This window comes from Meles meles, chromosome 7 (genome assembly GCF_922984935.1).
Source record: "Meles meles chromosome 7, mMelMel3.1 paternal haplotype, whole genome shotgun sequence".
NCBI classification, from domain to species: Eukaryota; Metazoa; Chordata; class Mammalia; order Carnivora; family Mustelidae; genus Meles; species Meles meles.
In genome coordinates this window covers 116,083,171-116,107,076 of record NC_060072.1, presented here as the reverse complement: position 1 = coordinate 116,107,076, position 23,906 = coordinate 116,083,171, and the positions used below count along the sequence as shown (strand labels likewise).

General features: G+C 43.1%; 2 protein-coding genes across 2 annotated transcripts in view; one reads left to right on the top strand and one right to left on the bottom strand.

The window, feature by feature from the left end:
* Positions 1-1,077: 1,077 nt before the first annotated feature.
* Positions 1,078-9,248, bottom strand: LOC123946271 (sterile alpha motif domain-containing protein 1-like). The gene is made up of 2 exons (XM_046011727.1): positions 8,401-9,248; positions 1,078-1,800 (listed from the first exon to the last, which is right to left on the bottom strand). The coding sequence occupies exons 1-2, from the start codon at positions 9,059-9,061 to the stop codon at positions 1,739-1,741; spliced, it is 723 nt and encodes a 240-aa protein (XP_045867683.1). The 5' UTR covers positions 9,062-9,248; the 3' UTR covers positions 1,078-1,738.
* Positions 9,101-23,906, top strand: part of CCNY (cyclin Y) — a 233,538-nt gene continuing 218,732 nt past the window's right edge. Inside the window, exon 1 of the mRNA XM_046011726.1 lies at positions 9,101-9,402. Coding sequence (XP_045867682.1) covers positions 9,249-9,402 — 154 coding nt within the window. The 5' untranslated portion in view covers positions 9,101-9,248. The remainder of the gene's footprint in view (positions 9,403-23,906) is intronic.

The following is a 23,906-nucleotide window of genomic DNA, read 5'->3' as shown; positions in this document are numbered from 1 at the left end:
AAGCCTGCTTTCTCCTCTCTCTCTGCCTGCTTGTGATCTCTGTCTGTCAAATAAATAAATAAAATCTTAAAAAAAAAAAAAGAGTTATTTATTTTAGAGAAAGTGCGTAAGCAGTTGGGGCGGGGAGTGGCAGGGGGAACGGGAGAGAAAGTCTCAAGCAGACTCCACACTAAGCGAGAAGCCTGACACAGGCCCGATCCCAGGGTCCTTGAGATTATGACCTCAGCTGAAACCAAGAGTTGGATACTTAACAGATTGTGCCACCCAGGCATCCCCAGTTGTGATAGCTTTTTAAAAAAATGTTCACTGGTTTGGGAAAGTACTTCAGACACTCTAAGAAAAAAACGGAGGCCATCAAATTTTATATATAGTATAATCACATTATTGTAAAAGAAAAAAATTGGCAAATGATCAAATGGTCAAAGGAAATCCTGTCTCCCTCAATAAAGGGAATATCTTAACAAAATATAGAATGAGGGCCAATAGGAAGGAAATGTCACTACCTTTGACTTTAGAATAAATCCAGTGGTGTTTTGTGTGCCTTGCACATTCACTCAACAATGTTCTCAAAGGCTGTTTTCATTTTAAGCTCTTAGATTTTTTTCTCATTTAAGAAAAAAAAAAACTCTGTTACAGGCCTGCTGATCTGCAACTGGGTGGACTTCCAGGCTCACATATATAACTTCCTAGAGTGATGTGGGAAAACTGGAACCAGAATGACTGTTTAAAAGCCCTCCTATAGACATTCATCTTAAGAAGTGTTTTGAAATTAACAACCTATCTTTGTCTTTTGAGTGGGAAGCTAAACTAGATAATGAACTGTTGCTTTCTTTCAGGTGCTATGAAAAGTGTAAGGATGTGTACCTCCTCATGGAAAGAATCAGTAATATTTGTGCAGTAAATAACTGGCCAATTTATTTATTTATTTATTAAAAAGATCTTACTTATTTGTCAGAGAGAGAGAGCGCGCAGGCACAAGCAGGCAGAGAGGCAGGCAGAGGCAGAGAGAGAAGCAGGCTCCCTGCTGAGCAAGAAGCCTGATGTGGGACTCAATCCCAGGACTCTGGGATCATGACCTGAGCCAAAGGCAGAGGCTTAACCCACCGAGCCACCCAGTCGTCCCACTAACTGGCCAATTTAGACAGGACTTTTCAACCTCGGCACAGCTGCCATTTTGGGCTATACATCTCTTGCTGTAGGAACCGTCCTGGTATAGGATGTTCAGCAGCATCTCTTGCTCCTACCCACTAGACAGAGGGGCCTTCCCTCCCCAGTGGTGGCATTAAAAAACGTCTACCAACATGGGCAATCTTCCCCTTCACTGACTTGGACAAACTGGCAAAATACGTCAACTGGATGGATGTGGCTTTTGAGTGTGTACCTGCTGCTTGCACGCACATGCACACACATACTGCGTATTACCTTTTTTTCTTCTGGAATTGGGTGCTTTCAGGTTTAAAAAAAAAAAAACCACGAAGCGTGGCAACCTAAGCTCTGGGATTCCAACTTCTCTTTCTGAAGTAAACAAGTTAATGAACGATACGTTTCTTTCTAATACAGTCAGAACTAGGCTCTGAAAGCACAACTCCATTTCATAAGGGCTGTTTCCTGGTCAATTCATTCACGAAAAGGCAGAAAGGGTAATAAACACTTTATTGCCTATATATCTCAGTCTCAAGAGCCTCACAATGCAAGACATATTTCCTCTAATATTTCGCCATATAATAAAAGGGAATTATCAGTGAAGACTTTGTACATTCATCACTAACAACCCGCTTCTCGGTTCGGTCTGCTCCTCCCCTGTTGAGAAGAAAGAACGGAGAGACACAGGGATTAAAAAGGGAGGGAGTGTGTTCAGGTACTTGCCGAGCCTGGTACTCAGGTAACAGTCCTTAAGCACATCCCACATGCCAGGCACTGTGTAAAGGGCCACAAAGAACAAGCAGGGAAGCACAGAGGGTGCCCTTTCAGAGCGTAGAGATTAGTAGGCAAGATAAAACAAATTAATGCATAGAAACAAGTAGGAAGAGATGAGTGGTTTTAGATAAAACCTATGAGTTTATGATTCCAGCAGAGGGACTAAGAAAAAAGTGTGCTGGGCCTTGAAGGCTGAGGATTAAAAACATGGAGGTGGGCAGCAGAGTAGGAAGGGTGTTTAGGTGATGGAGTCACACAAGTAAAGCGAGACAGGAATGGCAGGCCTGATAGTGAGTTCTGAGCAGTTCTGATCAGCTGGAGTAAAGGTGGTGGCTTGAATGCCAGGCAGAGTGCAGTTTCTATTCTATAGGTAGTGAGAAGCTATTGACAAATCTTAAGAGAAGTGACAGGATTGCCCACTTCAGTAGGATCGACCTAGGTGCCCCTAGGGACCCCAGGGCTGTTTGAATGTTGTGTTATAGCTGTAGAGTATTTGGAGTTCCTTGGAGATTAAAAATGTGAGGAAGAGGCAGTAAGTTAACACAACTCATCAACTATTCTTATTTTACTTTTAAAATGCTGCTGGGTTTTGTCATGTTGGGAACAGTGTCTGAACTGAGGTCAGTTAACTAACATAAAGATATGTATGTCAAAGTGTCTGGCTCATGGTAGACGTTCAGTAAATCCCCTCCAATGCCCCCAATACCAGCCATCGTAGACTAGAAAGACATCTTGCCTATGTTCGGAAGAATACAAGGTGGCAGAAACCAACTTTCTACCCTTTTCCCAAGTAGTCAATGGAGGAGTCATGAAGAGAAGTCCTTTTTGACAGGAAAGAGTCAATTTCCTGGGTCAGCTGGATGTTCAGCATATATACCACAGTGTGTTCCTAGAGTTTCCTGCTCACAGGAACCTTTGGTTCCAGTTCTGGGAATGCTGAAGGAGCACTATATTAAAGTAATACATCAGGCATTTACTTCTTTTAATTTCCATGGGGACTAACCTGTCTTTGGAGAAACAACTTCTTTTTGCCACAAAATCTAATCTTGACTCCAAAACCTGCCTACTGCATTTTCCCATTCCAACCTCGATTTTGCTATGGAGAGCCAAGTATTTAAGATGACTGCACCGTTCTAGTCAGAGTCCCCATTATCTCAGGGCCAATCAGTGAAAACTGCTGACACAGAGACACAGGACTGTATCAAAGGATAATATAAAATCCTTGCCAAATCAGGATCAGATTTGGCTGCATACTACCTGGGAATTCAAAATAACTGTGGCTTATACAACATAATTTATTTCTTTCATGTAAAACAAGCATATGGGGACATATCTTAGTTCATGGCTTTCATCTGCAAGGTCAGCTGGTATTCCAAAGTATGCACTAGAATTCCAGCCATCATGTCCACATTCCAAGAAGCAGAGAAGAGGAAACACCTTTGGAGAGTTTTCTTGTAAGATGCCACTCACAAATCATTGGCCAAACTTAGTCACATGGCCAGCTATCATCTCCGAGGTCCTCACAAAAATGGAGGGGTCCATAAAAGGGAAGATGGGGGGACTGACATGGGTTAGAGAAGTAACAGCCTCTCCCAGTCTGATGCTGTGAGATGCTGGGATTTGCCTTATCAAAAGTACAACCTAGTTCTTGGAGACTGCACATACCTTTACCGTATCTCTTGTTGGTCAGCATGGAGGTATGATAAAGCAGGTAAGAGTTTGGTAAGAGCAAGAGAGAGATTAGACTACTTAAGGCTGGTTAGCCTGGGGACAGGAGGTGAATTCTCAGTCACATGATAGTAAATCAGCTTCCAAGTGGGCCTCTGCCCAGAAACTCAGAGACCATGGCTGTCCCTAGCTTCAGTATTTGTTTCATAAACAAAAGTTTTACTCATGGCACCAGTGCTATCTTCTCCTCATCCTCCTTTCCTTATGGCAGCATTCTTTTCTGTTGGGCTGGAGTATGACCTTAAGAATCCCACTTAACACATTGTTCCTGGCAGTTACTCTATTCCAAGGGACTTAGCATCAGTGTTTAAATCTACTAGCCATCTTTAACTGATGGTGGGAAGTTTCATTCTACAATCTCTGGATATAATTCTTTACTTCAGGGGCACCTGGATGGGTCAGTGGGTTAAAGCCTCTGCCTTCAGCTCAGGGATCCCTCCTGGGATCAAGCCCTGCATCAGGCTCTCTGCTCAGTCGGGAGCCTGTTTCCCACTCCCCCCCGCCCCACCCTGCCTATCTCTCTCCCTACTTGTAATCTCTGTCAAATAAATATCTAAAAAAAAAAATTCTTTACTTCACAGGAGTAAATCTCCCATAGCAGAATTTTAGATCTAACTACAGGCAAGAAAGCTTTTTAATTATAGGTAGCAGTCTTGGTAGTCTTCAGACTTTACTGCTAATTGACTACAATCATTCACATTGCTGGACATATTCTACACCAGATCTTTAACTGTTTACCTTACCAGATGATGAGTTTCTCAAGGGTAAGAACTAAATCTTATTCATTCTTGTATCCCTAAGGTGCCTAGCTCAGTATACTTTTAAGAAATGTTTTTTCAATAAATGAATCACTTACATTGGTCAAGGTCAAGTGGCTATCAAAGGAAAGACTTCCCCAATAGCTGTTCATATTTTACACTGCCTAGCTTCAAGTACTAGATGGAGACCTTATCTGGAGGGGAGGTCCCTGGAAAATAAGATGTTGACAGGAAGAACACTGGTGGTACAACAAAGGGTCTTGGTTTTTCCATTACTGCCTTACAAATGTTGAGTAACTAACACAGGAAACTCGTTACCAGGTGATAAGAAAAGGGCAGGTATACTCTGGGAAGGTTTTTTTCCTAAGACTCTATCCATTTTTCTTCTTTTGACCAAAAGTCCAGGCTCTGGGTTAACCTGGATCAGTGTTTTCTGTATTCTAGGGGGTGATTCATATTTCATGGATATAAGTGTGACTGAAGTAAGACCATAATTATGGTCTACCTGATTCAATTAAGGTAGCTTTTTCTTTCTTTTTTTTTTTTAAATATTTTATTTATTTGACAGAGAGGAATCACAAGCAGGCAGAGAGGCAGGCAGAGAGAGAGGAGGAAGCAGGCTCCCTGCGGAGCAGAGAGCCAGATGCGGGGCTCGATCCCAGGACCCTGAGATCATGACCTGAGCCGAAGGCAGAGGCTTTAACCCACTAAGCCACCCAGGCGCCCCAAGGTAGCTTTTTCTTAATAGCCTGCTTTTTATAATCTTATAGGTTAATACTAATATCAATCATATGTTTGTGGTTCCACTGAAAATTTTGTTTAAAAAAAAAAAAAGCTCCTACTGCTAAAAAGAAAATTTGAAGAGCAATGACTTAGGTTGTTCACCTGAGTTTCCATACTCACCTCTTCACAATGACCCAAACTCTTTTTTTTTTTTTAAAGATTTTATTTATTTATTTGACATAGAGAGATCACAAGTAGACAGAGAGGCAGGCAGAGAGAGAGAGAGAGGGAAGCAGGCTCGCCGCTGAGCAGAGAGCCCGATGTGGGACTTGATCCCAGGACCCTGAGACCATGACCTGAGCCGAAGGCAGCGGCTTAACCCACTGAGCCACCCAGGCGCCCCAACCCAAACTCTTTTTTAAGATTATTTATTTACATGCCAGAGAGAGAGAGACAGACAGACAGCACACAAACAGGGGGAGCAGCCGGCAGAGGGAGAAGCAGGTTCTGTGCTGAGCAAAGAGCCCATTGTGGGACTCAATCCCAGGACCTTGGGATCATGACCTGAGCTGAAGGCAGATGCTTAACCAACTGAGCCACCCAGGTGTCCCACAATGACCAAAATCTTAAATAGTAATTACAGAGAAAGGTGAAGGAAAAAAATACCCAAATGATTCTTTCTACTTAAAGAGCAGGGTGGGTTATGAGTATATCTAGGTTGATGTTCTCTCAAGAGAAAGAACAAAAGAAAAGGCTGAATGATTTGAGGATATGGGCCTTGGGTTGCAGTGCTCACCTTTCCTCTCTCCCTCTGGTCCCAATCCTGGGCTAGATTTACTCTACTGACGAAGTGTCCTTGCATTTAGATTCCCAAGTGATGCAATGTCAAAGACACTGGCCAAATGCACATTTCTGCATACGCTTCTCTTCAACCTTCCTGCCTATCTACTTACTCTCGTCAGAAGGGTGGGGCCCACAGAAATAAGATCCCCTCTCTTCTTCAAGTCTAGAACTAGTCCTAAACAGTCAATGCAAGCCTCCTTCAAAAAGAGAATAAAGGAGAGAAGCAACACAAGAATCTCTTTTCCACTCAAAACTTTTGCAGATTTCTTCTCTCATTACTCTAATCTGCCTTTGTTCCCTTCCTGTTCAGTGATACCTGAAGGTGGGGGCAGGAGGTGTTTGGGTGATACAGCTGAGGGGGGACCTTATGGACTTAGCAGTCAGAACCAAGGTTAATATCTCCACTTAGTCCTTTTTCAGTAGTCTGATCTTAGGTTTAATTATCAGTATTAAAGTGTCTTTATTCATAAAATGTGGGAAACAGCATAGGCTTAGATGTAAAAAAATTCTTAGTACATAGCATGGCTTCTAGCAGGTATTTAATAAATAACACATTTCATTTTCATTTGGCATCACTGCTTCTGCAAGCTCTCCAAAAGTGTCACCGCTTCAAAGAGGTGGTGTCTTTGCTCGGAGGAGTTTAAAGTGTGTGTGTGTGTGTGTTGGGGGGGGGTGTGCGACACTCAGGAAGGTCACTGATGAGGCTTTAGCACTAGTCCTGGGCCTGTTGACCAAAAGTCCCACTTTTGTGCAAGTCCAACAGATGCATTCCTAAAGGGAACATGGCAGGAGTGTCAAAGGGGGACTGGGGAAGATGGGGGACAGAAAAACCCCTGCAGACCAACAGCTGTCCATCTTTTGGCAAGAGTCTGTGGCTACCCTGACCCCCAGTCCTGTCTTTCCTCACCTCCAGATGCTCTTTTTAGTTAACACTGCCTGATGACCCGCCAGCACAGGAAGCTTGCAGACAGCTATTCTGCCTCTCCTCTTAAACCCTTCAAAGCCTATCATTGATACAATATTGTAAATTCCACAATCAAATGAAGATTATTTAATATGCCTAAGTGTATATGCCATACACCTATGGTTCAGTATTTGGATGCTTATAGTGGCCCAATTACAAAACAGCAATCAGAACAGACCATATGATAATCCCTGTCCCAGTTTTTATCCATCTTAACCATATACTGTCGCCTTGAACATGTGAATATACACATTCACTGACTTGCAGTTATGTCCCATTCAAACTTTCTTGGGAAGCAATAAGGTCAAAACTGCCTTAACATAGAGTATTATTTTGTCTTGTTGATATTTACCCACCTTTTCAGGGCTGCAATTCTTTGGAACGTCCTTTTACATGTCCTTTCTCATCTTGTCAACATCAGCAATTTGCTGCCATTTATTTTCCAAGGACATCTGCCACTTATTGCAACAAATGGCATTAATCTAGCTCAGAGCATGAGTTTTTTTGATTATTGACTAATAAATGTATAAACATGAGTGCAAGACAGAGAGACAGCAGAGGTTTAAAAAAAAACGCCTAGATATCAAGAATTAAATGAAATAAGTGTTTATAACCCCTCAGGCAAGTTGTCCACACGTTGCTAATGCTATATAAGTATTAAGTTTCCTTATTCCTTTTCTTCCTTTTTAGTATTTCCATCTGTCACTAACTTGTACTGGGACCTTGGGCCAATCAAGGCACTTCAACTTTCTCGACTTCGGTTTCCTCAGATACAAAATTAAGAGCATTGCACCATGTCTTTTGTGTTCAAAATCATCTTTCCCCTGAATCTTCTCATGACTCCTTCATTGATTATTTGGAAAAAGAGTGGAAAGGTTATTTCTGCCACTTTAGGCAAGAAAGTCATTCTGGGGTGCTGGGAGGGAATGGAGCCCCATGATTTACTGAACATCTCACGTGAGCCAGGCACTTTCACATACTTTTATCTTAGCTAACATGTTTCAGGTCAGGCTGGTCTCAGCAAGACAAAACCGCACAGCACTAAAAAGCAAAGGAGAACTGATGTTAAGTTATCTATCTCTACTTCGCACTAATTTCCTAGAAACTCAAAACACTGCAGCTAATTCGACATTAATGTAGCCCAGGGATCCCCCAGCTTTATCTCACAGCTTAAAACAAGATCACCATCAAGTCCCCGCAAAACTGAAAATAGAAGCGAGAAGTCCCAAATCAAGGACCAGTCTCCTTTTAAATACTTTCAAAATAAAAGAACCCCTTCTCCACCCCCCTCCCCGGTGTGAGCTAAACACAGCCCCCGCGCAAACCAGGGAGGCGGCCGCATCCCCACACTCCGTGTGCTCCCAGCCCTCCCTCAGACTTCTCGGCTGCGCCCCCGCCGCGCCGGCCCCTCTGCATTCCCCGGGGGACCCCGCCGGCCCCCGAGCGGCGCAGGGCCGCCGCACACACCTCTTGTGCCAGCGTTAGGCCCGGGAGAGGTGGAGGACGCGGAGAGCGGGAGAGGAAGGGCATCGAGACGCTGAGCTTCCAACCGCGCGGTCTGTGGTTTCCAAGCCTGCCTGCGTGAAGCGCGACCCCCGGTCCCGACCCCCCACTCTGCGCGGGGCCGCGCTGGCACGGGACCTGCCTCCTCCGCCGCCGATCTGCTTCCAGGGCACAGGGAAGAGGCGGCGACGGGGCGGGGCGGGGCGGGGGCTGCGGCGGGGGCGGGCGCCGACGGCGGGGGAGGGCGCCCGAGCATCCTCGCGGGCAGCACCGGGCTTTGCAGCGCCGAGGGGAGAACCGTGCCCACGCCCGCCCGCCGTTCCGCCCCGCACGGACACGCGGCTCCCCGGCTTGAACCGGAACCTCTTGCGGAGGCCGCCGCCGCCGCCGGGGACCCGGGCGCAGACCGGGAAGCGCTGAGGGGGGGGGGGGGGAGGCGGCCTGCGCGGCGCCGCCCGCCATGGCCGCGGCGGGGTGAGCTAGGCTCGGCGGCCGCAGTCGCGCGGACCCGAGCGCTCCTCCGCCGCGGACAGGCCCGCCGGATTAGGGCGGGCGAGTGCGGAGGCCGAAGGGGAACCGGGGGAGCCGGGGCCGCCGCCCGCTCGTCGCCGCCGCCGCCGCCCATGGCGAGGCCCCGCCGCCGCCGCCGCTGCTGACCCGGGGGCCGGCCGCGGCTTCCGCCCTCTCCCGCGGCGGCGGGCGGGCGGGTCTCCCCTCCACGCCCCCGCCGCCCGCGCCCCGCGCCCGCCCGCGCCCCGCTCCCGGGGACCGGGAGGAAGGCGAGAGCAGCAGGAGTCTGGGGGCCACCGAAGATGGGCAACACTACCTCGTGCTGCGTGTCGTCCAGCCCCAAGCTCCGGAGGAATACCCACTCCCGGCTGGAGTCCTACCGGCCCGACACGGACCTGAGCCGCGAGGACACGGGCTGCAACCTGCAGCATATCAGCGACCGGGAGAACATCGACGGTGAGCGCGGGCGAGTCCGGGTCGCGGGGCGGCGGCCTCGCGAGCCTCCTCCTGAAGTCCCCACAGCCCTTCGGCATCCGCCGTGCTCTGTCTGCACCCCCAGCGTTTGTGTGACCGAGGCTGCTGTGGCTTTCTTACCCTGCTTCTGTAATCAGGGCAGGACCGGGTCTTGGTCCCCGTAACCCCGGGATCTCTGGGGTCCCGGAGACCCCCTGCTGCGTCCTGGCTTGTACCCCCGAGCGAGCGACGGGGAAACTTTGCCAGCGGGAGGCTCGGGAGTACCACGGGGGCGGAGGGGTGCAGGTCGAGAGGTGACAAGAGCTGGCCCTTGTCCAGACTTGAGTAGCCAGTGCTGGGGTGCCCCCGCCCCGAGAGCCTGCGTCCCAGGCACTGTGTGAACGTATCCACGAGCCAAGTTAATCCCGGGAATGGTGAGCTCGTTTGTCCTTTAGAAGGCGAAGGGAATGGATGATCCCTGGCGTAAAGGAGGAGTGAATCCCATTTTGGAATTAGTCGCTACCTGGAGTTGGGAGAACAGGGTTGTTGTGTATCAGCTTCCCCCCGGAAACTTACAAATTGATCCCAATTGGCAGTTCCTTATTTCCGTTAAAAACTTAAAAAAGGATTTTTGTGTGTGTGCAGGATTGGAGTCAAATAGCTTCACCTGAAAACTGAAAAAAACAAAACGAAACTACAAACTCAATTAGTATCAAAATGGTTTGGAGACATCTTTGGGTTGTCACCCAGTTTTTGCTTGGGGCAGAATTACAGTCCTGTAGATTTCTGACTGAACTGAGTGATGTTTGGTCTGGTGTTTATAAAGTTAAAGGACTGATCACTGCACTTAGTAATGTGTGTTTATTTATGTCCCACAGTAGATCCATTAGTACTAATTTATCCTTAAGGTATGTGGCTTAATATGGATAGGTAGTTTCTGCATCATGGTTGAAACACAGTTTGCATAATTTCAACTTAAAAAAATGTGAAATTGGAAATATATTCTTGTGATAATGTGGTTTTTCTTTTTTTAAACCCCAAGTCTTTTCCCAGTTGATATAGTTGAACTAAGATGAAAAAATTTCTTGTGTGAATGAATTGACACAACTTTATGATAAGTCCCATTCTTGACAGCTTTAGGATGGAGAATTCCCTCTAGTGTGGAAATTTAAACTCTGCTAGAGGAAAGAATTTTCTCATTGTTTGATCTCTACAAGGACAGCAAGTTTATTAAATGAGTACCATATATTAAAGGGACTAATAGAACATCTAGTTTATAGTAGGCACTTAGTAAATTAGGGTTCCACATTATATTTTAAGTTTAGAAAATATCTTAATCTCTTTAGATGTCTTTGAACTACAGTTATATTTTATTCATGCATTTAAAGGCATCTGGAAGGATATTAAGGTCTGGTCTGTCTTGATCACTGGTATGGTCCAAGCATCTGAAGGGTATGTCTAGCATACAGTAAATATTTAATAAGTGTTTTTTTTAAAGGAATAAATGAATGAATGAGTTTATTATAGAAAGCCATTATCCCAGAGAATATTGTTTAAATAGTGAATTAACATTTCTGGGTTTCAACTAGCATCATCATATGAATTGAGTTCTGGGGCAAAAAGACAGTATGAACTTAGGTTAGAAATCTTTTTAACCTGCCCTAGAGTCTCTTACACTATCCTGAACTAATAAAGCAAGAGTTGGTGGTCTTCCAGATGTTTTCTCAAAGCTGACTTGATGACCAAAACTGAGATTTCTTTCAAATGAAGTAACACACAATACTAGTCTATTTTTCTTTGGCAAAATCCTTCTAAGACTTACTGCCAAATACCTGGTTATAATTACTCTCCCCTTCCCAGCTCCACCCGTTTCCTTTCTATAGTCAGTAATAGTATGCAACATGGCTCTAAGAAACATTAATCTTCCTTTTGTCTGTATTTTCCTAATTCATTATGTAAAAATAAAGCCTCTTCCCAATATTCGTGCATAATATGGAGAAATTATTTCCAAATGTTTTTGCCTATCAGCGTTGTATAAGACTGGCTGATTCACTATTTAAACAATATTCTCTGTCTCGCCAAATTCAATAGATAATACTTCTAGGATTTACCTATCTGTGGTTCTCAGCATTGGTTTCAGTTACACCAGAAATCTAAGACTGGGCCTTGGCATTAATATGTTTAAAGTTCTCCAGGTAATTCGAAGATGCAGGTAGGGTTGAGAATTCCTGGCTGGGTAAGTCTGTTCAGGGTGATTTTCCGTAGAAATTCATTCAGTGTCAGAAGCTGTGAGAAGAGAACAGACTTGTTTAAGTTAAATAGCATATAGAAATAGATATAGATTGTAACTTCTGAATTATATTGATAGATGATTAGTAAACATTTAAAAACTATAGCTGAAGCATTCTTGAATATATCACAAAAGCCAATGTGTTCAAGTGCCATCTTTATCCTTAGAGACATCTTAGACAACTAGAATTGAAAGGTTCAGAGAAGTTCATGGGGCTTCTGTGATAGGTCATTTTCTTAAAATCACAGAGATATGAGGTTTGAATCCATGTTTTCCCTGCCTAAAACATACAGTGGGTACTATTTGTCCTGTAATATTTCAGGACTGAGTTAAGGCAGTTAGGCTTCCATGACACCTACCAGCAACTTGCCCTGTCTTTGGACTCAAGTGTACCTTAGTATTAGATTATTCATGGTTTTGGAAATGTATATTAGACTCATCACCTCCCTAGGTATTATTTCTCGTAAAATTCTTCTGAGATTGAGAATTAACAAAAAGACTTAACGACAATGATAGTAATATTTGCAGCCCTTATACATTGTTTATTCTGTGCCAAATGCTGCTCTAACTGCTTGATATCTCTTTACTCGTTTAGTATTCATAATAACCCTGTGGATAATATTATCCTTACTTTAACACAAAAAATGAGGCAGAGAGAGGAAAAACGACTTGGCTATAGTCATACAGCCAGTAGTGACACATGGGTACTTTCCATTGTTGCTTGATTAGCAAGCCATTGCACATTTACTAGTCCTGGGGTTGCTTTCTGGGAGAGGGTATCTGTCTTTATAGTCATAGCCACAGTTTCTCTGAGAAGAAACATCATGTATCTTTAATAAACTGGCCTTTCCTGATTAGATTATTGCTATGGGAGGAGAGAAAGAGGGGTGGACTTAAAGAGAATTTAAAATTTGATGAGACTAAGTAAATCAGGATAGAATGCCTGTAACATCTATGCCAAAGTGTCACTTAGGGTTTTGCCTCAAAATAATTGCTAACAATTTCATCCTTTGTAGCTCAGCTATCTTCTTTGACAACCCAATTTTTCCAACATCCTATATCCAGTCTGCTAGAAAAGAATGGCTCTCAACCTTCAAAATATATCCAGAATCCAAACACTTCTCAAAACCTCTCCTGCTGCATGTCTCAGCTAAGATACCCAACTGATAGACCTGCTTCTACCCTTGCCCACTACAATCTGTTCTCAAACAAACATGGCAACCATGGTGAGAGCCTTTTATGAACTTTAATGTGTGGCTCCTCTGCTCAAAAACTGCAGTGACTCCTTATTTCATATCAAGTAAAAGCTTTACAGTGGATTTTTACCATGGATGGAGTTGTTACAATGGACTTCGAGGCCCAGTGTGATCTGCCTGCCTTCCTCACTCAACTTGCCAGCTCATTCTAGCCACACTGGCATCCTTCAGTGCTGTTCCTTGAATGCACCTGACATGCTCTCACATCAGGGCCTTTGCTCTGTCCCTTTGCCTGGAATGTTTTTCTGTGTTTCCTCTTGGCTCTCAATTGCCTTCAGTCTTGGTTCATGCCTCATCTTTTCAGTGAGGCCTTCCTGATGGCCCCCTTTAACATCTCTCCTATTACCTCATCAGCAATCCTAGTATACATTCTCTGAATTACTGTTTCTTACTTATTGCCTATAAAATATAAATATATACATAGATAATAATAACGCACCTACTGGTACGTAAATTTCAACAGAACATTTTGGTTTTGTTTGCTGATTCATTTTGTTTCCCTAAGGGTCTTTTATCCTGACGACACTCTATATTTATTTGAATGAGTGAAGTCAGCAACTTAGGGACATTGGAGTTAGAGTACATCATATATATTTATTGCATAAGAAGAACAGGAGGGAAGTAGAGAAAGACTGAGACTTGTAATAATGAAAGTAGAGTGGATATGAAACGTTTTGGTTTGTTTGTGTTTTAACCTGAGAGGTAGCAGGTAGAGTGAAACTCTGGAAATGAAACTTAAGAAAGGTTTTAAAGCATTACAAAAGAAAAAAAAAACCTATACCAAAACAAATCATGGCTAATTGTAGTCTGTTTAACAGTGTGATATATTTAGCCTTTTTCCTTATCTCTTAAGATGAATGGCTTTAGCTGTGGCCTTAAATCCTTAAAGATCAAAATGAGGCCAAAATAGTTAATAAACCAAAAAGTACAACATGAACATATGTAATTGTGAACTTAGCGACTCCTGGTGATTTTCTTTATTAATTGTGAAGTGTTCTAAGATATACAGCAAATTAGGTTTTAACTTCTGTAGTCGGAGAAACTAGAAGCCGAAGGGGCTCATCCTAGGTCAGGGAAGGATAACGGGGGAAAAGTACATTCATTGTTACAAGGGTGAGGAGACAAAGGAGCAATTTATGAGCTAAGCACCAGAATTAGCTTAAATTACTGCCCTTGGTTTCTTTGGCTCTCTACAACCTCATCTCTTTGGGTTTCTTCTTGTGTGTCAGACCCACTTACATTTCCAGACTGCTGGACAGAACCCATACCTGTGGACTTTCATTCCAGACTAAGATTTATTAGCTGCACTGCCTGCAAGATTTGTGAAGACACCCTGACCAAGCATGGACTGGTGCATATTAGGCAGTATGGAGAGGTGCACTTTAAAGGTTTGTGGAGAGGACCATTCTCCAAAGCACCAATGAAGATTTCACGACATTTACTTCTGTATTTTCCTCTCTAGTTTAGAATCATGGAGTTGTTTGCTCCCCATCTTCATTTTACAGATAAGGAAACTGAATCTTAGAGAGGTGCAGTCTCTTGCCCAGGTCATGTAGATCATGGACAAGGGTAGTAGAATTTACTTTGTCTTAACTTTGGGCCAAGTGCTATGCTAATTACTTGACTTGTATTGTCTTTTTAAAATCTATGTCATTCTTCCTATTTTATAGTAAAGAAATTGAGACTGGAAAGTTAAGAAATTTGCTCAAGGTTTCATAGCTGGTTAGTGTCAGAGTTGGAATTCAATCTGCTATCAATCTGCTATCACTTGCTATCACTCATCTCAACTACCCTGTGACAGCTACTTAGGGAGTGACGTGGGTCTAGAAACTGACCCCCTACCCTCATGCCTGGCCCATGCCCACTTTGTTTTAAGACATTCACTCATTGCCTGTATGCTTTGAGTTAGCAATACTTTGTGATTAGGATTTTTACTTTACTGCTTACTTTTTGAGAGGAGTGAAGATTAAATAATTTTATAGAATGGTAGATATTTTCACTCTTTTCTACAAAGCTCATTGTCTTTATCATCTTGAGATGAATTACTCTCACATTTCTGGCTAGATGAAAGTAACACAAAGATTAAATTCATTCCTATCTAGGAAAGGGTAGAACCAAAAGGAAAAAAAGAAACAAGAGGCAAGACATGTGAGTGGCTTTGAAATTCTGTTTTAGTCACACAGGGTCGGAAATTGGCTCCATGCGTGTCCTATTGGGCTTACTTGAAGGAAGCGGCATTTGATATTTTCACAAGAGTGTTATTGACGGTATCATGCCTGTCATACTTCAAAGTACGAATCCTCTCATGAGTCAACAATAAGGCAGCCGGGGTGAGTCCACAGTGGTTGATCTCATGCATTCAGTATCATTTTCAGCTTGTACCTGCACTTTCCCTGCTGCATTTCATGTCGGCTTGAAACATTGAGTAGTATGTTGCTGGGAATCTTGGTCAGGACACCGTTTGTTCTCTGTGCTCTGAAACTCAACATTATTGTACCTTTGCTGAAGAATGAGGTGGGACTCAAGAAGAAATAGTCCAGGACGAGCTCTTCCTGGGGGTTTACAGGATGTGCTTCTAGCTCTCTGAACTGTGTTGGAGGGCGAAGAGCAGGAGCTCAGTAATCAGGAGATTCGTGTTCCAGACATGGCTTCGCCTTTACTGTGGGCCCTCCATCTTGGTGAGCCTCACTTTTCTCTCTGCTTAAAAGGAATGTGCTTAAAAATGCTGCCTAGCCTTATTAAGCCCTGAGGTACCTGAAACGAGAATCAAAATCGGGCTAAAATGCTTCCAGAAAATAGTTGATGAATATATGTTATTATGAACATGGTCCTCATGTTGATTTTCTTGCATTAAATATTAAGTGTGTTCCAAGATTATGTTTGAACTTTCCATAATCAGAGAAGCTGGGAGCCTGAGGGGCTTATCCTAACAAAGACATCACTGCAGTCAGTGTTCTTAATGTGGTGCCAGAAGGATAACTGGAATTTTGGAACTGGATAGGATGAGGTTACGCAGAGCTGTATGACCTTTGAATGCAAGCTTGCTGGTAGTTGAACTTGGAATAGGAATACTGCTTTAACACTAGTTTTCCAGGTTGCATCTCTCCCGAGTCACAGGGTGATGTCCTGCATTGAGCGGTGGTACTCCTGGAGATAATAGACCCCACCCAAACAGTTCCCTGACTGTGTCATGGAAAATAAATTGCTAGGAATGTTAATATGGACCCTTAGATGGAGGCTGAAGCCACCAGGGTTTTGTCTTTTTTTTTGTTTTTGTTTTTTGCAATCAGAGAAGGTCTTAAGGCTTATGTATGCTACATTTATTACGTTAAAATACTTCTTTAAGTAAAGGGGAATTGATGGGCTGAAAAATGAGCTCAGGCAGCCCGAAACAAGTTATTGGAGGCTGTTTGTGGCCATTTCTTTCCAGAAAGTCTAACTAGATCCACAGCTGCAGAGAGCTCAGAAGATATCTAACGCACTTTTCCTTTCCCTTCCTCTGCGGTTCATGTTGTTTGTAGCTGTTTCCTATGGCTCTCTTACTTTGCTGCTTCTAGGGGCTCCTCTTGCTGTCTGACTCTTGGAGGAAAGGGGTGTTTCAAAGCTCCAACTGACTGTTGTCATCTGACAACACACAAATTGACAGATACCTCAAGTCAGCAAGATTTTGCCTGGAAAGTCTTGGTGAAGCTGAGAAAAGAGGTCATCTCTGGGCTGGTTAGCTACAAACTACAACACTCTGGACATCTCTGTTGCCTCGCCACAAAGGTGGTTGCTTTTAAATACTGGATTGGGAAACCTTGAAATCTTTTTTTTTTTTTTTTGTCACCTTTGTCAGAATATTGACATTTTATACATTAGTTTTGACTTTGTAGAGAAACTTTTATTTTTGATTTGTTTTTTAGTATGGCTGAAAAATTCTGTTCTAAAAAAGGAGTTCTAGGGGCGCCTGGGTGGCTCAGTGGGTTGGGCCGCTGCCTTCGGCTCGGGTCGTGGTCTCGGGGTCCTGGGATCGAGTCCCGCGTCGGGCTCTCTGCTCGGCGGGGAGCCTGCTTCCCTCTCTCTCTCTCTGCCTGCCTCTCTATCTACTTGTGATCTCTCTCTGTCAAATAAATAAATAAAATCTTTAAAAAAAAATAAAAAAGGAGTTCTAAAATGTTTGGGTGATTATAACATTTCTGGGCTAAGTGTTCCCTTTCCCATGGATATATGACTTTGATAAAAAATTATCGTAACCTGGTTTTATTACTCTGTAGCCACATTCCCTAGTACATGTTATTTTAATTCCTGGGTCATTATTTTCTGATCTTTGCTCCTTACTTGGGATGTGTAGTGGGGCTCCATTGGGTATGAGAGTTGTGAGTGCCATGCTCAGTGGAGATGTACTAGCATCAGTAGACCTATCAGCTGGCGTTTGGCACTGAGAAAAGTACAGCTGGAGTACACAAAAGATAATTTTTAGCAATTGCAGTTGCATCCTCGGCCGTTTCTTTGTGAGCCTTGTAGATATCTTAGTTGGACGGTGAAATGCAAGTCACTTCTATTTTGGACACATCTGGTTATAGACCTTCTGGCTTTAAGGAGGCAGAATCAGAAATACCCTCCATGGGAGTGCATATGTAATATAACTGAGGGTTGCAAAACCAGGAATGTAGTGTTTAAAGCATTTTCTAAACAGATTCTTTCCTGTATATGGTTGCTTCTGCTCTTGGTGGGCAAAAAGGGAAAAGAGAAGTTATTAAATGTATTTTGATATATTCGGTAAACTCTTTGTCTTATTTTACCAAACTTTTTTCATATTTACCATTAATCAGAGAAATTAGTGCATGGATGGATGGGTTAAGACATCTGTTCTTTGCCTTTCAAGAAAAGGTTTCACTCTAAATTTAGTATTCTGTCCATTAATGAATCTGTATTCTTTTAGGATATTAATTGATTATAGATATTCCATTAAGTGTAAACATAATTATCCTTAAATTATCTCTGGTTTTTAGGTATGGATCCAGACTTTGTGTAGTTGCTTAAAAGTCTAGGTTTTAGGGCTTCTGGGTACCCTCTTAGAGTCCGGGTTGAGAAATGAAGTCATGATACTGTGTTTAATTCAGTTTCAAAAATTTCAAACTCACAAATTCATCAGGGATTACTTCATTTACAGTGAGCATTACTTTTGAAAGTTTATATGGATAATTTTATTTTCCCACAGCCTCCAGCTGTGTGTAAGTGATGGGCTGTTATTTTAATGTGTAGTTCTTCTTGAAAAGCATGGGTAAACAGGGTTTATATAGCATTAGAGATTGCCTTCTGTCTTTTGAAAGCTAAAGTTGATGTTACTGAAGAGATACAAATTGTTTATTCACTTTAATTTTAGCATATCTTTTCTATAAAATAAATCTAATATCTGATTTTTCCATTTCTTATATTTTGTAGGAAGTGCAGAGAAAGCCTGGTAAAGCCAGTATTCAAAAGTGTGACTTTAAGTATTAACTACTCAGGGATAAATTTAAGGGGTGGGGAACATATTCTTGCTTTGCAAACCATTTGCTTCTGTGGAAGACGGCTTTTTCTGCCTGGCCATGTATCTTAAGCACCGTGCGAGCTCTGTGAGCACATTTGGCTGTGTGTAGAGCTCTTTTCTGTAGTAGGAGGGTTACTTGGTAACTCATGTTATGAAGCTGTTGGCAGCCCCTGGGCGTTTGGAAGTGAAGTACATGAAGAGAGGAGGTGAGGAGGAGCTGTGACAGCATTGTTAAGGTGGGACAAGTCTGGAGTACCCAGATACAAGAGAACATGACATGCATTGCAACAGCCCAGCAAGGCCCTGAATTGTAAAGAACAGGCCTCCGTAGTGGATTGGTTGCTTTTATATTGGGTGATGTCTGGGCGCCTCTGCATGCCTGAGAATGATTTGGGGTGGACAGCAAGCATGGCAGTGACTTTCAGAGGTGATGGAGATGTTCTTCTGGGAGAGGCCCTGTGGAATTCTGACATGAAAGCAGGAGACTGGCTATCCAGACAATATTTTCTTCTCTCATTTAAGTAGCAAATATTCTGGGACATCTGGGTGGCTCAGTTGGTTAAGCGTCTGCCTTTGGCTCAGGTCATGATCCCAGGGTCCTGGAATCAAGTCCTGCATTGGGCTCCTTGCTTGGCAGGGAGCCTGCTTCTCTCTCTGCCTCTGCCTGCCACTCTGCCTGCTAGTGCCTGCACGCGCGCTCTCTCTCTCTCTGACAAATAAATAAATAAAATCTTTAAGTAGTAAATATTCTGAGGAACATTTGTTGGGTTTTTTGACAATGAAATTTATTCTTGTGCCTGGATATTTCTAAGACAACACTGTGATAGGACTAGAAGGAAAGAATGAAGGGGATTTTGGGAAGGAGTGTTGGGCGGAAGTGAAAGTTTGAGAGCAGAGGGCTCATGTGGGTAGGTGAGTGCGGACGTTAGTCTGCTAGATGGCAGCCAGCTACCTTAGGCATGGCTTAATGCAGCCTTGTCCTTGCCCCCTTATCTCCTGTGTCCTCAGACTAGATCTGTGCATTCACTTTGGGAATGAAAGGTCGATAGTTTAAGGCATCAAATGAGTGTTTTCCTCTTGCTCTCTGTGTCTGATTTTGATTAACAATGGTTTGAAAAATGTGATGTCAAACTATAATACTGATGTCCAGTCAAGAAGGACAGTCTGTAAATTGCCTGTATTGTTTTTAGTTTTTTATTCCTCAAAGTAGCATTCATAAATGAGTTTTTGTCTTGTTTAGCCACATTCACATGTGAAAGTATATTCACTTGAGCCTAGCTCCTTAGCAAAAATTCTGGAACCCTTTCAGTAAAGTAGAAGTTCTGAAGTTGTGCCAGGGTTTTGCAACTTTGGCATTATTGATATTTGGGTGGGATAATTCTTTGTTGATGGTGGGGGCTGCCCTGTCCATTGTAGGATGTTTAGCAGTGTCCCTGACTCTGCCCAGTAGACACTGGTAGCGTCTTCCCAACCCCAGTCATGACACCACACATGTAATTGCCAAGTATAATTTCCCCAAGGGGGCAGCTCTCCTCCTACTTCTCTTGAGAACCACTGAGTTGCAGGTTCCAGGATTCAGGGTGAAAAAGAAACAGTAGAGCAACTTGCTAATGGTTCTACTATCTCTGTCACTTTGACACATTCAAGGTCTGGGGGTGGAACTTCGCAGACTCTAGGCTGCACAGCTCCAGGGGCTGCCATTAACTTCAGACCTGATGTGAATGCCCTGCCCCTCCTCCACCAGTTTTGCAAAGGAATGCATTGTTCGTTTGGACTCCTTAGAACTAGCGTCATGTTCTAAGATGGTGCTCCTAATGGTATTTTTGACAGAAAAGACATTGCTTGCAGTTCTGGCAACGGGTGGTAGGATAGCTTTCTGTGTGTACCAGGAAGGTGTGTAATTTCTTTACTTAAATTCAAAAATCACCTAATTTTCTTCCTTTGTAGCTTCTCTTCCCTTCCTTCCTCCCTCCCTCCCTTCCTTTTTGGTGTAACCTACTGAAAGGTGTGGTAAGTTTTCTTCTTTTAGCCAAGAGTTTTAATTTTATTTTTTACTCAGTTTTAAAAACCAGCTAGTCCTGTGTGTGGGTTTTTCATATTTTATAGTACTGACAGTGGACGCTCCTTTTGAGAGTCCGTTTTGATGAGGAATATAAAAATGGAAGGCCTGTTAGAATCTGTAATCCTCTGAACTGACTGTGTTTTCTGCAGTAGCTTTGGCTTGGTTTGACAAGTGTTCAGTGCAATTTAGTATTTTTGTGGACCTTTTGAAATCTCATCAGCCACAGCTTGACGACCTGGCCCCCTGAGGCAGGCAGTGAACAGAATGGTATTTGATTCAGTTGTCTGATACTCAAGAACATCTTAGTAGAAACCTTTGGGGGGAAAAAAAAATCCCTCAGTTGCATCTGTCTTGCATTGTTATATTCTTAATGAAAAAATATTTAGGGAAGTACCTATTTAAATTATTTGATTCAAGAGTCAGTTTCTTTACTTGAGAACACTTCTGCTGGAATAAGAAAATGGTGGTGTTGGTTTCTTGAAATAGAGGTTAAAAATTCAAGTCTTGAATTGTAGCTTATCTAGGTGAAGAATGCTCCAAAAAACGTGGTGATGTTGTATTCCTAAAAAACATTTCCTCTAAAAATATTTGAACCAGAAATGTCAGTCCCTTAGTGTAAGGTAAAGATACAAGTGGAAGTGATTCTTCCTTTTTAAAAAAATTTTAAGAAAGATTTTATTTATTCATTTGAGAGACTAAAGAAGCTTGATGGGGGAGGGGGGAGGAGGAAGCTGACTCCCCAGCATGGGGCTCCATCCCAGGACCCTGGGATCAGGACCTGAGCTGCAGGCAAATGTTTAACCGACAGAGCCACCCAAACACCCTGGAAGTGATTCTTGAAGTTGGAAATATTTTCCCAAAGCCTGAGGTTTGAAAATGTATAGTCAACCCCTTCTATGCCATGTAGCACGTATTATTTGTCAGGAAACGTTATTATTATAAAAGTACAGCTATTCATTAGAGAGGTGGTTTTCAGCACTCTTGTTACAGAACACAGAGAAAAACTGGGTTGTTGGAGCCATTACTCAGAGATTGAGAAGGCTCCTGGTAGAGAGATGGGAAGACCAAGTCAGCGGTGTTGCGACTATTCCTGGGGCTGTCAGTGTCTGCAGAACCATGTAGTAGCATTATTTGGAGTCATAAGGAGGAGCCACCCCTTGTTCATGTGGCCCATCTGGAAGGGACGTGGAAGTTAAACTCATCAGAGCAAGTCAAATCATGCAGAAACAGCTGGACCTCGGATATTTTCTCCCTCTTCTTTTTGTATTCTCCAAAGTGAAATTAAATATTGTTTTAAGAGTGAATCTCAAGTTTAACCAACCCCAGTATATGCCTTTTTCCATGAAATAAGGTCTCTCAGGGAAGATCTAGCCTTACTAGACTCAAGTGTATTGAGTTCTTTGAGTTGGTTTTCAAATGCAAATGATACACAAAGCCTGTTTGCACAAAATGAAAATGTGACAAAACATATTTTGTACTACTTACATAAGGGTTCTTAGCATTTTGTGGGGACCAGGGACATAATTCTGAAATAGAAAATTATGATAATAGAATATTTAAGATATTTTCATTTTAAGCATAGAAAAACATTGGAACAAGATGAACGAAAGTGCTTCTTAGGAGGTGCCCTTACAGGACCTCTTTTGGTGAGCAGGTAACTAGCTCATTATTAGGGTATTGTATACAAATGGCTGTTTATAACGAATGGAAATCATATGCTCTTAATAAAGATCAATGTTCCTTCTGAGTGTCTTTAGCCTAACAGTCTGTGGAGCCATTTCTCGTTGAACAGCTTGGCGGTTCAGTTTAGCCAGCCTGTGTAGCCAGCCTGTGATGGGAGTGATCACCGAGATCGAAGTTAGCTGTGTTGTTTGTTTCTGACTGTGTAGATAATTCATCTGATTTTCAGGCGTTATATATTATAAGATGCTTGGTGTATGATGTTTTGGCCTTCATTTCACTTTTTAAAATTTTTTTATTTTTTATTTTTAAATTTTTTAAAGATTTTATTTATTTGAGAGAGAATGGGTGAGAGAGAGCATGAGAGAGGAGGAGGTCAGAGGGAGAAGCAGACTCCCCAAGGAGCTGGGAGCCCGATGCTGGACTCGATCCTGGAAGTCTGGGATCATGACCTGAGCTGAAGGCAGTCACTCAGCCAACTGAGCCACCCAGGCACCCTCATTTCACTTTATTTTAAATTCCACTGAGGTTTATCTAATACATGTATATCTCTCTTGTTTTTTTATTTGAAAATAACTGTTGATGCTGATGGTGGCAATCAGTGTGGGAGGTGGCTGAAAGCTGATCACAAAATTATTACTGTTTTTTTTTTTCCAGAGTTCAAACATGGTGACAGGTTTCCAGTTTGGAATTCTCGCTATAGATGAAGAGACCGTATTAAGCAGAATGCTTAATACTGTAAGGAATTAGGCAAGCAGAGAAGTTAGGGAGTTCCTTTCTTTTCTAAACTAAAATTTTAGCAAGTGGTAAATCCCCTATGTGGAAGTGATTCCAGAATGTGTTGTCTTCAGCCACAGAGAAGAAGTTGGAGAGGAAGTGGAATTCAGGAAGCAAGTGTTGCTGAGAGATGCTTATTCTCTCAGGGGTCTGCTCCTGATTGGTGCCCGCAATGAGGAGGCTCAAGTCATGACAACTGTCGTCAGTCCATAGATATACTGGCCCTGAGGAGGGGGCATTTTTCTTTTTTTAAAAGATTATATTTATTTATTTAATAGAGACAGAGAGAGGGAGAAGCAGACTCCCCACTGAGAAAGCAGGGCTTGACTCCAGGATCCTGAGATCATGGCCTGAGCTAAAGGCAGACACTTAAACGACTGACCCACCCAGGGACTCCAGGAGGGACATTTTTTTTCTTTTTTTTAAAAGATTTTATTTATTTATTTGACAGAGAAAGCGAGAGAGCACAAGCAGGCAGAGCAGCAGTGGGAGAGGGAGAAGCAGGCTCCCCACTGAGCAGGGAGCCGGATCATGACCCGAGCCGAAGGCAGACACTTAACAACTGAGCCACCCAGGCGCCTCCAGGAGGGACATTTTTAAGAAGTGTGAGAATTTGATCCCCCCCCCACTCCCCCCCCCCCCAACCAGGAGTTTAAGGTTCACTTTTTCAGTAGGTCAACAAACATTAGTTCCTCCAAGTACCGAGTTCCATGTTCTCAGCTGGATACCTGGAATGCAAGATCAATATAACTCGAACCTTGCTCTTAAGGTCCTGATGATCTATTAAGGGAGACAGATATACAAATGGATGATTGCAATATACAGAGGTAGAAGGGAGGCCAGAGGGGTTACTTCTGCTCTGGTTGATGAGGGGATGTGGTCAGGCTGGGCTTTGCCAAGACAATCGTATGGCAAGGACAAGAGAGA

What these genes read in the sequence shown, in the direction of transcription:
- LOC123946271 (XM_046011727.1), bottom strand. Translation starts at nt 9,061, where the DNA reads ATGGGCGGCGGCGGCGGCGACGAGCGGGCGGCGGCCCCGGCTCCCCCG. An exon ending in GCCTAACGCTGGCACAAGAG is followed by an intron (nt 1,801 to 8,400) that starts GTGTGTGCGGCG and finishes TCTTCTCAACAG; the next exon opens with GGGAGGAGCAGACCGAACCG.